The sequence below is a fragment of the Acomys minous genome (assembly GCF_964271855.1).
Source record: "Acomys minous genome assembly, chromosome: 3".
Taxonomy (NCBI): Eukaryota; Metazoa; Chordata; class Mammalia; order Rodentia; family Muridae; genus Acomys; species Acomys minous.
The window spans coordinates 128603838-128617128 of NC_140485.1; the positions used below are offsets into that span (position 1 = coordinate 128603838).

A 13291-nucleotide genomic window follows, 5' to 3' on the forward strand; every position below is an offset into this window, starting at 1 on the left:
GAGCTGAATAAGTGTTTGAAGGTCATAGTAATCCGTAGAGTGGCATATAAACTGACGTGAAAGTAGAAATCTTAAATCTCATTGTGCCTCAGATGTTCTTGTGGCACCTAAAGTAAATTAACTAGCTAACCAGTCTACCCACGCACACATTTCTCTTGGCAGGTTGGTCTTACTATACTGCAGTAGGGTTGGAATTTTTACATACTACCAGGGTCTACTTTAAGATGATTTCACAAAGCTCCTCTTTATAATTTTCTGTCTTGCCCTGTGTAGTTAACATAACAGAAGATAATTGAAAAACAAATAATGAGAATTTTTGGTGTATATGCTCTTGGGGGTTGAAGCCCAGGGTTTTATACAAAGTAGGCAAGCTTGTAAAACAAGCTATAGCCTTAGCATTTGGGTTTTGAAAATCAAGCCTTCAGCCGACTTCAGACTTGAAGTCCTTCTGCCTCTGCGTTCTGAGTGCTGGATTGACAGGCGTGTAACACCACACCCATCTCCCAAGCCTCTTAGTGCTACGTTCATGGTTCATTGCTAGTATCCTATAATAAAGTTCCGCAGGGCAAGGCTGATCTGGAAGTCTCAAAGTTGGGTAGTTGTGGCTGTGTTTTGCTCCTGAAAAACAAGTCTGAGCTCCAGGTGACAGACCTAAGCTCAAAGAACATGTCTTTGACTAGTGTCAAAAGTGAGTGGCTGGAGGGATGGTAGCTCAGTGGAGTGAGGCCCTGAGTTTGATGCATAGCAAGAACAGAAAAATATACACAATAGAATGTCACTTGTGGTGCCTCTGCTTTTGCGTTAAGCAGAACTTCATGTCATGTTTTATTAGAATATAAAATTGTCACTTCTTGTAAATATGAGTTGTCACACAGAGTTTATTAAAACTTGCCAAATGCTTTAACCTTATCTTTTTTTTTTTCATTATTTATTAGCTACCCAAGTCTGTTAAAATGACTATGCTCTTATTTCAGGTTAATGAAGGTATAATGCATGCAACACTACCTCACAAAAAAGTCAGGAAATATGTGGGGTTTTGTTGTTGTTTCATCTCGATCTTCATTCAATGTATCTAAGAGAACAGGGCTCGGGGTGTATCCTAAGAACACATACTTAAGGTGCACAAAGCCCAGGCTCATTCAAAGCACGTGGGAGAAGGGAAAGGACAAAGTGGGGGGAGGGCCAGTGGCGACCGTGGAGCAAAGATCCACAGTCAGGTTGTGTTCTGCTACTTTCTGGTGTCATGGAGCACATTAGTGAACTTCAGCGGGGTTAATAATATATTCTCACTGGATTATGACCATTACATGAACTAACTTATGTGACATTTACAGTAATACCCAACATACAGAGAATAGTAGTTAATGTGTGCTCTTACATGTGCAAAGTCGTGGTAGCCCCCCCCCCCCACTCAAATCCAACAGCACTGGAGCCTTGATCGTGATACTCATGTTCCATGGAGAAGCATGGTTATATAGTTAGTTCTTGGTTATGTTTTCAGTTTGAAAGTGACACTGTAGGATTGAAAACTGGCAATTAAAAGATTATTCCAAAATGACATTTGCCAAAATCAGTATTATAAAGATCAACTGCCATTTTCCTCTTGTTATTTTAAACAGAATGAACTGTTTGGGTCAAAATGAAGTTATATTCATTAACCTTATATTGTCCTGGTTTTGCAGATTCTTAATTTTAATGCTTTATATTTTTTCTAGAAATAATAATTTTTCTATTTATCTTAAAACTATCATTTATAAGATTTGTGATTATTAAAAAATAAAAATAAAGTCATGGTCATCTCAGCCTTGTTATGTGGCCCAGATTGAATATCAGGTTGTCAGAATATGAATTAGTAGGAGAACCTAAAAGTTTCTTTTAAAATCCCATGCTGAAAACTCCTTAATGGGCCTGATGGCAGCTTTGGTCGCCCAGGAGTGGAATGTTATTGCCAACATGACAGTGGAGCGGCGGTAATTCAACTCCAGTTCCTGATTAATGAGGTTAGTGCCTGTGTTTATCCCTCCTACTTAGAGCTGAGATCAGAACACATCTGCCTTTTCAGATTGCTTGCATATACTCGTATTTAAGTATCCGAATAAAAATGTAATTTCTTGTGAGTCTCATGCAATCATAATTCATTTTAAGGTGCTACTACAGATAGTCGCCTAATATGTTTTCTCAGAATAATGTTGCAAGTGAAATAGTGTGGGTAGACACTTTTGATACCTGATGGTGGATTTTAACCATTATGTCAAGGGTTTTGAATGTTACTCAACATTAAAAAATATGTATTGAAATGGTGGTAAATACAGCAATCGGCATAGGTAAGAGAATGCATTTTAACAATGTGCTTCAAAATCGAGGGAAGCAGCTTCCATTTGGAAGTGTGTTGTGTTGCTAGCTGGCTGTGTTTCTCAGCATGCGAAGTGTGAGAGCAGGCACAGACAATACTGTGTAGGAAACTGAGCGCAGGGACTGCTTGGGGAAGGTAATGCTTTCCTCACGTCTGAGGATATGCTTTCTGCCCTAAGTGCTTAGGAACTGTGGAATAAGTCCAAAATACCTGTGACAGATGGCCCAGTAAGATTCTCAGTGGGCAAAGCCATCTTAGTAAGTTTGGACATGTCAGTAAACCCCTTTAGTCTACAGATTGTCACTCCTTATGATCACCATCTTCTCTGGGGCCTTAATGAAAACGCATTTGCAGTGGTCCTTGCTCTGAAAATTCTGAGTTGTTAGGCCTGGATGAGACTGAGCCACCTCTGTGGCTCTCCTGCCACTCTCTTACCCATGAGTGACACTGTAAACTAACAGGAAGCGCTAATGTTATTTTTAATAGTCAGGGTTTTCCGTTGTTCAGAGTTGAGTACTTTCATCATTCTGCCGTTATAATCTAAGTGTAGGTATTTGTCTTATATAAATAAAATGAGGTACTTTTATTTTATATTTTGGGTTTAGTCAAGACAGTATCTGTACTAATGACCAAATAATTTAGGATGTGATATCTAATACTTTTATTTTAGCCATCCCCCAGATCCTAGTATGCTTTTGTATTATAAGATGGTAAATTTCTTAAGTTAAGACATTCATTTACATACATATGTAGATAGCATACTCTGTTCCACCTGCTGTTTAGAATTTGGGTGAGGCAAATATTTCTTAAAACTATAATCTATTGACAAAAAATTTTCAAATTTAAGAGGATATTTTGGCATTTATTTTGAAACATGATTGTGAAAATTGTCCTATATAAAATATGCTTTATTTTCAAGGGAGCCCTTGTGAGTGCCTTGGCTGATGACACCTTACATTTATGGAACTTACGGCAAAAACGGCCTGCCATACTACATTCACTTAAATTCTGCAGAGAAAGGTAAGAATTCTCCATTTTCATACTGATAGAACATTTGCTATATCATTTTGATGCACTTTTTGAACAATATTCTGGACTAGGGCTAATAAAGTGACTTTATCTTGGTAATGTCTTCCAAATATAGTAAGATTCTTCTGTGCTGTGGGACAGGGATGGCTAGGACTTCAACACACGATGGAGGCTGGGTTAGCCTGAAAGGAAGTAGTTTATAACCAACCAGAATGCAGGGGAGAAGTGAACACTAAAAAGAAAGCAAGCATTTTAAAGTTCAGAGATGAGACATAATTTGTTTTCCCTATAATTAGTACATTGCTTATTATGCCATCACCACGGTCAGCACCTTGTAGAGATTAATCTGCCATATAACTTTGTTAATTAACTAATTTGCCGTATAATTCAGTATTCTTTTGGATGTGTGTGTGTGTGTGATGTCCTTACTGTAGCCTGTCAGAAATAATGCCAGTATAACAGGACACACACTGACAGCAGAGTTCTCCTTCCCAAAAAGAACCAGAAGTTCTCTCCCTTTTTTCCTAGAAGTAATTACAGTGTAGACATACAGGTGAAAGCCTCTCTGTGTAGCTTCTTCTTTCCTTTCAATGGGAAAGGACGTTGCGTAGTCATTCCATAACTTGTTCCACTTGACTGCACATCCGATAGGCTGTCTTCCATCTGCAGCTTTAGGTCACCCTTGTCATTTTCATAATTACACGCTCTCATACTGTGTGGGAGAGTCATAATGTGTTTATTGAGTCTTCAACAGGAACATTTACAGCATTTGCAGACTCATGTTCCTTTTGCTTTGTCATGCTGTACTATATGATTATATATAATATATATATACATATATATATATGAACATATGTAAGGATAAACATTTCTAGAAGTAGAATAGTTGGCCTGAAAAATCTCTCATGGGAAGATTTGTGGATTTTGTGTATTGACTGAAGAGGTCTTCTTCCCAGTCTTATTAAACACTTTCCTCCAGATGTTTTTTAAATAACCCTTACATTTTCATTATCGTGCATCTTCTTTGATTCATATGGTACTTACTTTTGGCATGAAATGTGAATTAATATAAAACCTCCACAGATTTCCAGACGTGTGTGTGTGTTGTTTCTGTGTGTGATAGTAGTAATAGTAACTGTAGCTGTAGTAGTTGTAGTAATTGTAGTTGTGTTTGTAGTTACAGTAGTTGTAGTTATAGTAGTGATTGTAGTAGTTGTAGTTGACAGTAAAGATAAAGTCATTTCCTTTGTGCAGGGATTAGCATATGTTCCTGCTTGGATGAATGCTAAGTTGTCAGGTTGCATATACAAGTCAGTCTTCCACGCTTGTGCCCCCAGCAGCCTTCCGCACTAAAGCAAGGCAAGCTAACGTAGCCTCGGAAGATACAGCATCTCACGGTGCAACCAGTCTCAGACAAATCTACACTAAGTGCGAATTCAGAGTAGACTGAGCAAGAGGTCAGTAACTATTCGCTGTTGGTTACATCTTGATTCGGAATATAAAACATAAATTCTGTCAGTTCAGCCATGCTTGCTTCTAGAAGGGCAGAAGTGGAAGAGAAGTTACTAACAAAGTCGATGGGGAAAACAAAAGCAGACAAGTAAAAGTCCATTTCTACCCCCCTTACTTCTGCACAGAGTTCTCTCATCTCTTTGCCAGTGGGATCTCAGGGAAACGGTGTCAGCATCAATGCTACAGACTGTGTGTTAGGTGGACATTTGGTCCCAGTACTTAGCCTCTCACCACTGCCATGCTACAGTGGAGCTGGAGATCTGGTGGGATGTTGTTGTACTCTGATAATTTTGTCCCCTCAAAGGCATTTGGCAGTGTCTAGAGACAACTTTCAAAGTCACAGGTAGAAGGAAAACACTGTTGGCTTCTAGTGGGTAAATGCCAAAAATTCTTCTGTCCCTGCTACAGTGCACAGGATGGTACCTACAACAAGGAACCATAGGTCCAAAATCTCAGAGGCATCAAAATCAAGGAACTCTGAATTATAGCCAGTGAAAATGATATTTGGTCAGTGTAGAGATGTAGAAGTTCTTGTAAACTACCCTTGACTGGCACTTGCTAGGAGCAGGAATTCCATGAGAATATCTCTGATGCCTCGCTTATCAGTCAAATGTCATGTTCTCAGTTGGGCATGGAAATACATTGTCCGGGCTCACAAGCATATTCAGTATGAGATACCTGTTAAATATTCTTAATGGAGTAACCAGACATCCAGGGATCCAGTGTTAGGAGCTGATGCCAACCAGGTACAGAGCTTGTTTGCAGAGCAGTATTTCTAAGGGCAGTGTTTCCGTTTGGATATGGAGTCCCTGTGTTTCTTCTCCTACCTGGTCCTAGAAGGCTGCCTCACAGCCGTGGGGCCTGTTTTCTAATATTGTGGAAATTAGGTGGTGGGACCTTGTGAAAAATATGTCACTGAGTGTGGAATCTTAATATATCACCCATTACCATTGCTCTCTCTGCTTCCTGTTTTACATCAAGTGAAACATGCTCCTTCAACTGTCATGTTCTACCCAAGCACGTGGGGCCTACCTCTATGAACTAACCAATGAAGGTGTGAGTGCGATGAATCGTTCCTCCCTTAACTAGTTTTTATCAGGTACTTTGGTCACAACAATGAAAGTTAACTAACAGAGTCTCCAAGAAATGGTAGACATGGCTGGATAATGACAAGCCAGTCTAAAATGTGTTGGCAGATAAAAGAGCACTTTGTGAGACATGCACAAAAGTGGCTTTTCTCAGTAAATGAAGCCTGGTGTCTGCCGTCTACCACCCCCTACCCCCGCCCCCACTCCCCCATTGATCGGGCACTGCTATGTAAGGCACAAGTTGATAGCTTGCACAGTAGTATGCCAATATTGTAACATTGACAAATGAACTGATGGATTCCCCAATTCTAGACATCTAAGGTGCTTATCCACACAGTGCACAGAAGCTAGGTAAGCCTGTCCAAAGCTCAGGCCCCTGAGGTGTTCATGAGGGCAGTAGTAAACAAGAGACCAAGGTGGGACTAAATGTTTCTCAAATACAGCCTTTGGAGAATTCCCTATGATGGCTGCGAACAGTTGGGATGATGGAGCCTAGTTTAGCAATGGCCCTGGTTGTCATGGATTCACCTGGTTCTGTTACTGCTACTTCACGAGAAGGCTGCTAGGTGAGAGGCATTGGGCCAGGAGCCTGGGTTTCCTCAACACTTGGCTGGCAACATGGGAAGGTGGGATAAAGGGTTCGCCTTGGCGGCCTGTGGGGCGGCCCACTCCAACAGTGCTTCTTCAACACGAGCGCTTAGGCATTCAAAACTTCTGTGGCGCTCTGAATATTTCTATAAAGTAGCTTCCCTGGCTCGGGAGGGAGAAAACGGGGCAAACTGCAATGCCCTGCCCCTCCATCCAACTCTCCTTTGCAGGAATCTATTCGCCTTTGCTAAGTATAAGTACTTTATATTTGGTATCTATATTCTTTATCAAACAGGACATAATCTGCACTGCACAGTAGAAACAAATCCTCTCAAATCTTACTGACTTGCTTCAACAGTTTATTTTGCTACTCTGATCCTTCGTGGGCTTGTTGAAATGCTATTTCTTATTGCCCTCTTTACCCCAGAATCTCTGAGGAGCAGTCAGTGTTTAAAATGCCAGTCACTGAAGCTAAGGGGAAGAGAGCATGCTAAAGCTGCTGAGCCGTGAGGAAGACCCTACTTTGAAAGGATGCTTACCTCCTGCCCTCTTACTGCAAGGGCCAGAGCCTATCATGTGCCTGTCCCCAACTCAAGCGATAGACAAAGCAAAAGAGAAGTCTGAACCTGGTGATGATGATGACCACACTGTTTACTTCTGCAGTCGGCATCACTTCTGGGAGCAGGAGTCTAGTTTGATCTCATTCCAGTGTGAATCTGAGTCAACTTCCCTAACTTACTATTCTCCTTTATGCCATTGGCATTTTTACTTATGAAGCTAAGAACGGTAGAAAACTTTGAGCCAGCATGGTGTCGCACGCCTATAATCCTGGCACTCAGGGAGGCAGAGGCAGAAGGATCTTTTAGTTCAAGGCCAGCTTTGTTAGATTGAGCTTTTGTGGTAAGAAAAAATAAGACAGATAGTTGAGCTGCAAGTCTTAGCTTAACTATAAACTTGAGAAAACTACTTTTTGTTTTGTGTGATAATTTTTAATATAAATTTTTAATATAAAGAAAATTTCCTTTAAGCTTCATAGTCTTTACTGTTTTATTTCTTTTAAGCATTAAACAGCTTTTCTCAATTTGCCCATTGGCTCTACGGATAACTATAGAATATGTGTCTTAGTCCTCACTGCAGCACAGATAATTGATGTCATAACAAGGAGCTGGGCATTGGTTAAAGAAGACAAGTCGAGCTTCCTGATGCGCAATTAGATGACATTTAGTCATGCAGAGTGAATAAATATGTATTTTAGTTTCCACAGAATGAATTTTGACTTTGGATAAGGAACACTCAGGACTGTCCACCTGGTTGAACAGTCAATTGATTATCCTGAGCAGCTGAGACCACAGCTGCATCTCCTGTAGTTCCTCTGCTGGAGACGTCTCCCCAGCCGGAGGGAGCTGCTGGCTGGGCAGGTGGCTGCCTTTTTCTGTCTTCCGTGAGCACCAGCCATACTGGATCAGGGCTAATAAAATGACTTTTTCTTAGTAACGTCTTCCAAATATAGTCACATTCCTCCATGTGATGGGACAGGGGTGGCTAAGACATAATTCAACATATGATGGAGGCTGGTTTAGCATGAAAGGAAGTAGTTTACAGCCAACCAGGGCAGAAGTGAATACTAAAAAGAAAAGGAAACATTTTCAAAATTTAAAGATAAAACATAATTTATTTTCCCCAATAATTAGAATGTAGTTTATTATGCCATCACCAGGTTTAGAGCCTTTTAGAGATTGAATCTGCCATATAATGTTGACTATAGGGCTTTATTCGATAGTCATGTGCGCCATAGCACTGACAGGGGTTGGTAGCAGTGATATATACGAGGGAGTACTCTAATGTGGTCTGTACTGCTCTGACTCCTGTTACAAATTGTATTATGTCTCCCAAAACAGTTTTGAAGTCCTAACCCCCAAATGTGACCTCATTTAGAAAATAGGGTCTTTCCAGTGGAACTAAATTGATGTAGCCAGCAGTAATGTGTGACTGGTGTCCTTATAAGAGAAGAAAACAACACACACACACACACACACACACACGCACGCACGCACGCACGCACGCACGCACGCACGCGCATACAGGCACACACATGCAAACAGGAGGGAAAGGAGACTGAATATCATGTAATGACATTTGAGATAATGCAGGTTGGAGTAATGAATCTTTAATTCGATGAATAAGGAACAGCTGACAGTACAGAAGCTAAGACAGAGGGGCGGTGTGAGGGGTGGGGGTAGTGGGGGTGGGGAGGGGAGGTAAGAAAGGCTGCTCTGGAGCCCTCAGATCCCTGCTGACATCTTCATGTCTGTCCTCTAGCTCCCGGAACTGCAAGAGCAAGGAGTTTGTGTTTGGGATAGTTTACTGGGCCGGTCCTGGAGACTGGCATTGCTTCTGGTCTTCTCCCCTGGGGTTGGCAATCTTGTCACGCACCATTGAGTTTATTCATGTGCAGGAGAAGGTCTTGGCTTTGAAAGAAATTGAGAATTTGATAAGTGATATTCTTTGTGGCACTTGCAGCATATGTTCCACTTGGCTTGCACTTTGATATTTTTCCTTCGAAGGACATTTAATTAGGAAGAAGTCATGGATTAATAAGTAGCTACAGCTACTTCCTCCTGCTTTTAACTCATCACTATGAATTAGAATGAGCGTTATTCTCAACAGTGCTAATTTTTCCCATGAAATGTGAATAACAATATAAAAATTCAAAACTAAGACTTGAACTAAATATATAGACTACTTATTCTAGGCTGAAGTTGATCATATAGTCTTATTGTTTATGAAACTCTTCCACATAAATGTTACTTATTCTCAGGAAATTAAGAAAATATTCCTTACTGAAAGAAATGTTGTAAGGAAGACTTTTTCCCTTCAAATGCCCCTAATAGTTACAAGATGACAAATACTGAAATACATTTCTAAAGATGCGTTTTTCTAATACTTTAATTACAATTTATATATGTCTGTTTTATTTAATTGTAGATGATTAATCAAAGTCACATAAGAAAAGAACTATTTGGCAATTGGAAAAATTCATTCATATAGCAGTGGAAAGTCTTCACTCCCCAAGTGGCTGCTCTCCTAAGCGTCACTTTCTTAATCGCGTAAATAAACTAACATAGCAACAGAAGCTTCTTTACCCCATAATACTGCTATTCCACTATAATATTAACCAAATATTGGAGTGTTTTGCTTATTTATGAAGCTTATAGTTGTCTCAGCAGTCAGATGAACATCACAAAACTATGGGCTGGAAAAGTACCATTGGCCAAAAGCTAACCTAAAAATTATCTATACAAGTCTTACAAAGATTTTGAGTTAATTTACTGAGCATATTAAAGAAGAATAAAAGTAATTCACTATTGATCTAAAAGTCTAGAATTATAACATAGTGTCAAAAACGTTCTTTTTTTTTTTTTTTTTTTTTTTTTTTTTTTTTTTGTCTTTTAAAAGCCCAGGGTCTCATGTAGCCCGGGCTGGCCTTGAAACCCCCCCACCCCATTCTCTTGCCTCTGCCTCACAAGCGGTCCTTATAGGTGTGTACCACCACACCCCATATAAATATCTCTTCTTTGAAAGAAGCCAACTGAGAAGAATACAAGCCTTAGAAAGGAAAGACTTGATTGGCTGGAATTCAGGACTATAAAACAAGAGTTTGAGAATGATATTCAGCTCTGTTCAGAAGACAAGAGCGATGTACCTAATAGTCCGGGCCTAACTGTAATCCACAAAGAAGACTGGCTATTGGGACAGACGCAAGTCATATTAGAAAACAGGTGCACTAGACAGAGGCTTAAAAGAACTTTTCAGTGTGAAAAGAAAAGTTACTGTTTGATGAATTTGAAAGCGCAAAAGAAACGATGATTAGGAAGTGTTGGATGACTTTTGAGATCAGGTAAAGCTATGAAAGCCTAAACTTTGGACAGAAGAAAAGAGATATTCAGATTACCTAGGGGCCTTACAATAAATTAACATTTAAAAGATTAGATGAAAGGAGGGACCATATTATAAAATATGAATATGAGAGTAGGTTCATATCTTTTATTCAATAGATAAGTCCTATAGAAATATGAAAACAAATGAGTGAACAAGTGAGCCGCCTTCCTTACCTTAAAAAAACTGCTTAGACAGTGGTTGGTACTGTTAGAAATAGCGTAGTTCATTGTGTTATGCAGATGGGCATGCAGCCCAGAATGCTGAGTACTGAGCAGGAGGAGTGGAGGGTAAAACAGTGCTTCAGATTTGGGAATTTTAAAAATATGTATTGAAATTATTAAATAATAATTTAAAATTTTAAAAAATCTATCACCAGGAAAGTACTAAAACCAGTCACCTTTCTGAAAGTATGAGGAGACTGAGTTCCTTATGACCTGTTGGTAAGAAAACATTGTTCCAGCTACTCTAGAAAAGCTGTAGCAGTGGTCACATGCCCCATGACAGTGCTGCTCCAAAGTAGGAACCTAAGGAAGGCCGTGGGAATGGGACCTAAGCACCTAGCCTTCCTAAGGGAGGTGTGATGACATCCCAGTTCAGTAGCTCACCCTAAGATAGACAGTTGTTACCGGTGGCCCGGAGTCTTCTTGACGGATTCAGTAAAGGACCTATTTCTGTGTTGTCCATGAAGATGGAGTGAAACCCATCGTGAGGTCTGTGGTAGAGTTAGGACATGTAGACAAAGGCTATCTTGCAGCAGCAGAAGCTGCATTTTTCCAGCAGCACAAATGAGCTTGGAGAAGATTATTTCACAGTGATTTCAGAGAGATACTTAGTAATACAGCTGGGCTGCCCCGTAACCTGCATTTTAGGCTTTTATGTTGCTAAACAGAGAGCTTCCAGATGCAGGATCCAGACATGTTCCCAACAGAATCTGAAATAGTAAGCGAGTCTTGTGTTAGTGCCCTAAGTGTACAGTGGTTTGTTACATAGCAGTGAACACTAACACGGATTTTCTGGAGACGCTGTCACTTAGCAAGAGGCTGTGTTCTAAGAAGTGAATCCTTCGGTGGTTTCATTTTTCAAACACATGTTGGTACTTTTCCTGGTCAACGAGGTACTATTGACAGAGGGGAAAAACAATACAAAACACTAAAGCCAACCAACCAACCAACCAGCCAACGAACAAAATGAATCCTCCCTAAGTCAAGCTTGCTGAGCCAGTGAGGTGGAGGGCTGGGCTGCAGGAGATGGGGTGAAGGGTTACCAGAATGGATGTAATCCAAGGACAGCTTGAGCATGGAAGGGTCCCATCCCAGGACGGGTGACCAACTTCTGAAAGTTGCACACATTGAATCCCCCCTTCAGTTGTGCCCCTCCCCCTTGTCTCCTGTAGCACCGCTAAACCACCTGCAGCCCCAGCAGGATCACGTGCTGGGTGGAAGAGGATTGGCAGGAGGGAGGGACTCTAATCTCAGGTGAGGATCACAGACCAGATCTTGTGTATCTCTGGTTTGGGGACTCACTTTGTTCTAACTCCCAGCTGGTAGCATCCACACTCTGCCCAGAGAGCAGCATTTCATAACATCATTGCGGAGTGTGTCTAATTGAACTTAGGACCACCGTGATGTCAATAGTAAGTAGTCTTATGCGGTGGTGTATGTGCAAGATGACTGGCTAAAACATGTGGTAGTGGTTTGTGAATGTGACAGTGGGTAGATGGGTCTTTGATTTTGAGAAACATGAGAGGAAAGCCTACAGTTGCCGCAAACCGGCTGCTTGAGCTCCTGTCTGTCAGTTTTCAGGAATGTGTTAGTGGAACCGAGAGAAGGTGGTTCTTCTTTCCACAGGGGACACAAAACTTCAGAGAATTGTCTCCCTCACAATGAATCCATGATTAGAATATGTTTGCAGGTGAGCTCTCCCAGGAAAAAGTTTGAAGGTGTGTCTTTCTTCTTCATTATAAAATGCAAGAAGAGCGTGCTAAAATGAAGGGAAAAGTGTAAAAGGAACCAAAACTTGAGTAGAATTCACACACTGATGGAGGTGGCAAAGGAGAGTGTGCTTTCTGAAAATGTAGCCTAGAGAAAAATACAAGATAATGGCTATACCGAGTGACTCGAAATCTCCCCACAGTGTGTGTTTTCACAAGAGTATCCTTTAAGAAACAAAAGGAAACCCCACTGTTCTTAACCAGACCGAAGACCTGGATAAAGCTTAAACATCTCGGCCTTGTGTCTTAGCAAGAGCCTAGAGAGGGCTACTCTCAGAAGATGGTGTGACTGGTGTGCAGTGGTGTGGAACCCAGTAGCATTTACTGACTTAATTTATTACTGAGAAATCAGTCTGTAAAAGCGTTGCTAGCTTGGACTGGAAGAGATAGGACAAGGTGACGTGGCTATGGCGGCACAGCTGCAGACAAGGGCTGCCTTCTCTTCGCTGGCCCTAGGTCTTGGCGGTTTTCTTGCCTAACATTTATGCTCCAGCGTCTGTGCAGTGAAAGTCAGAGCTTGTGCCCTGGTGTTGCGTGCTCATGCTCCTTTGCACAGTACTGCCTTTCCCTTCAATGGACTTTACCATAGTTGACGTGGTCTGTTAGACCTCAGCCTGCCTAGGTGTCTGCAAACAAGCCGCTTACGCAGTTTTCACTTCCCTGTTCTCCTGGAGTGCCAATGCCCCTTCCATGCTTTCCTGCTAAGTCCCACCTAAAGCCAAGATTAGTTTATTTTAATAAAAGTGAACATCTAAGCTAAGTCTGTGACCAAGGTGGATGATAGGGAAATTT

The 13291-nt window shown here is 41.0% G+C and overlaps 1 protein-coding gene across 3 annotated transcripts in view; it reads left to right on the forward strand.

Moving 5' to 3' along the window:
• Positions 1-13291, forward strand: part of STXBP5 (syntaxin binding protein 5) — a 125005-nt gene that overhangs the window by 27876 nt on the left and 83838 nt on the right. For all 3 annotated transcript variants that reach the window (XM_084776103.1, XM_084776104.1, XM_084776105.1), the window contains exons 3-4: positions 1919-2000; positions 3273-3373. In XM_084776103.1, the coding sequence (XP_084632229.1) occupies positions 1919-2000; positions 3273-3373 (183 nt within the window). The remainder of the gene's footprint in view (positions 1-1918; positions 2001-3272; positions 3374-13291) is intronic.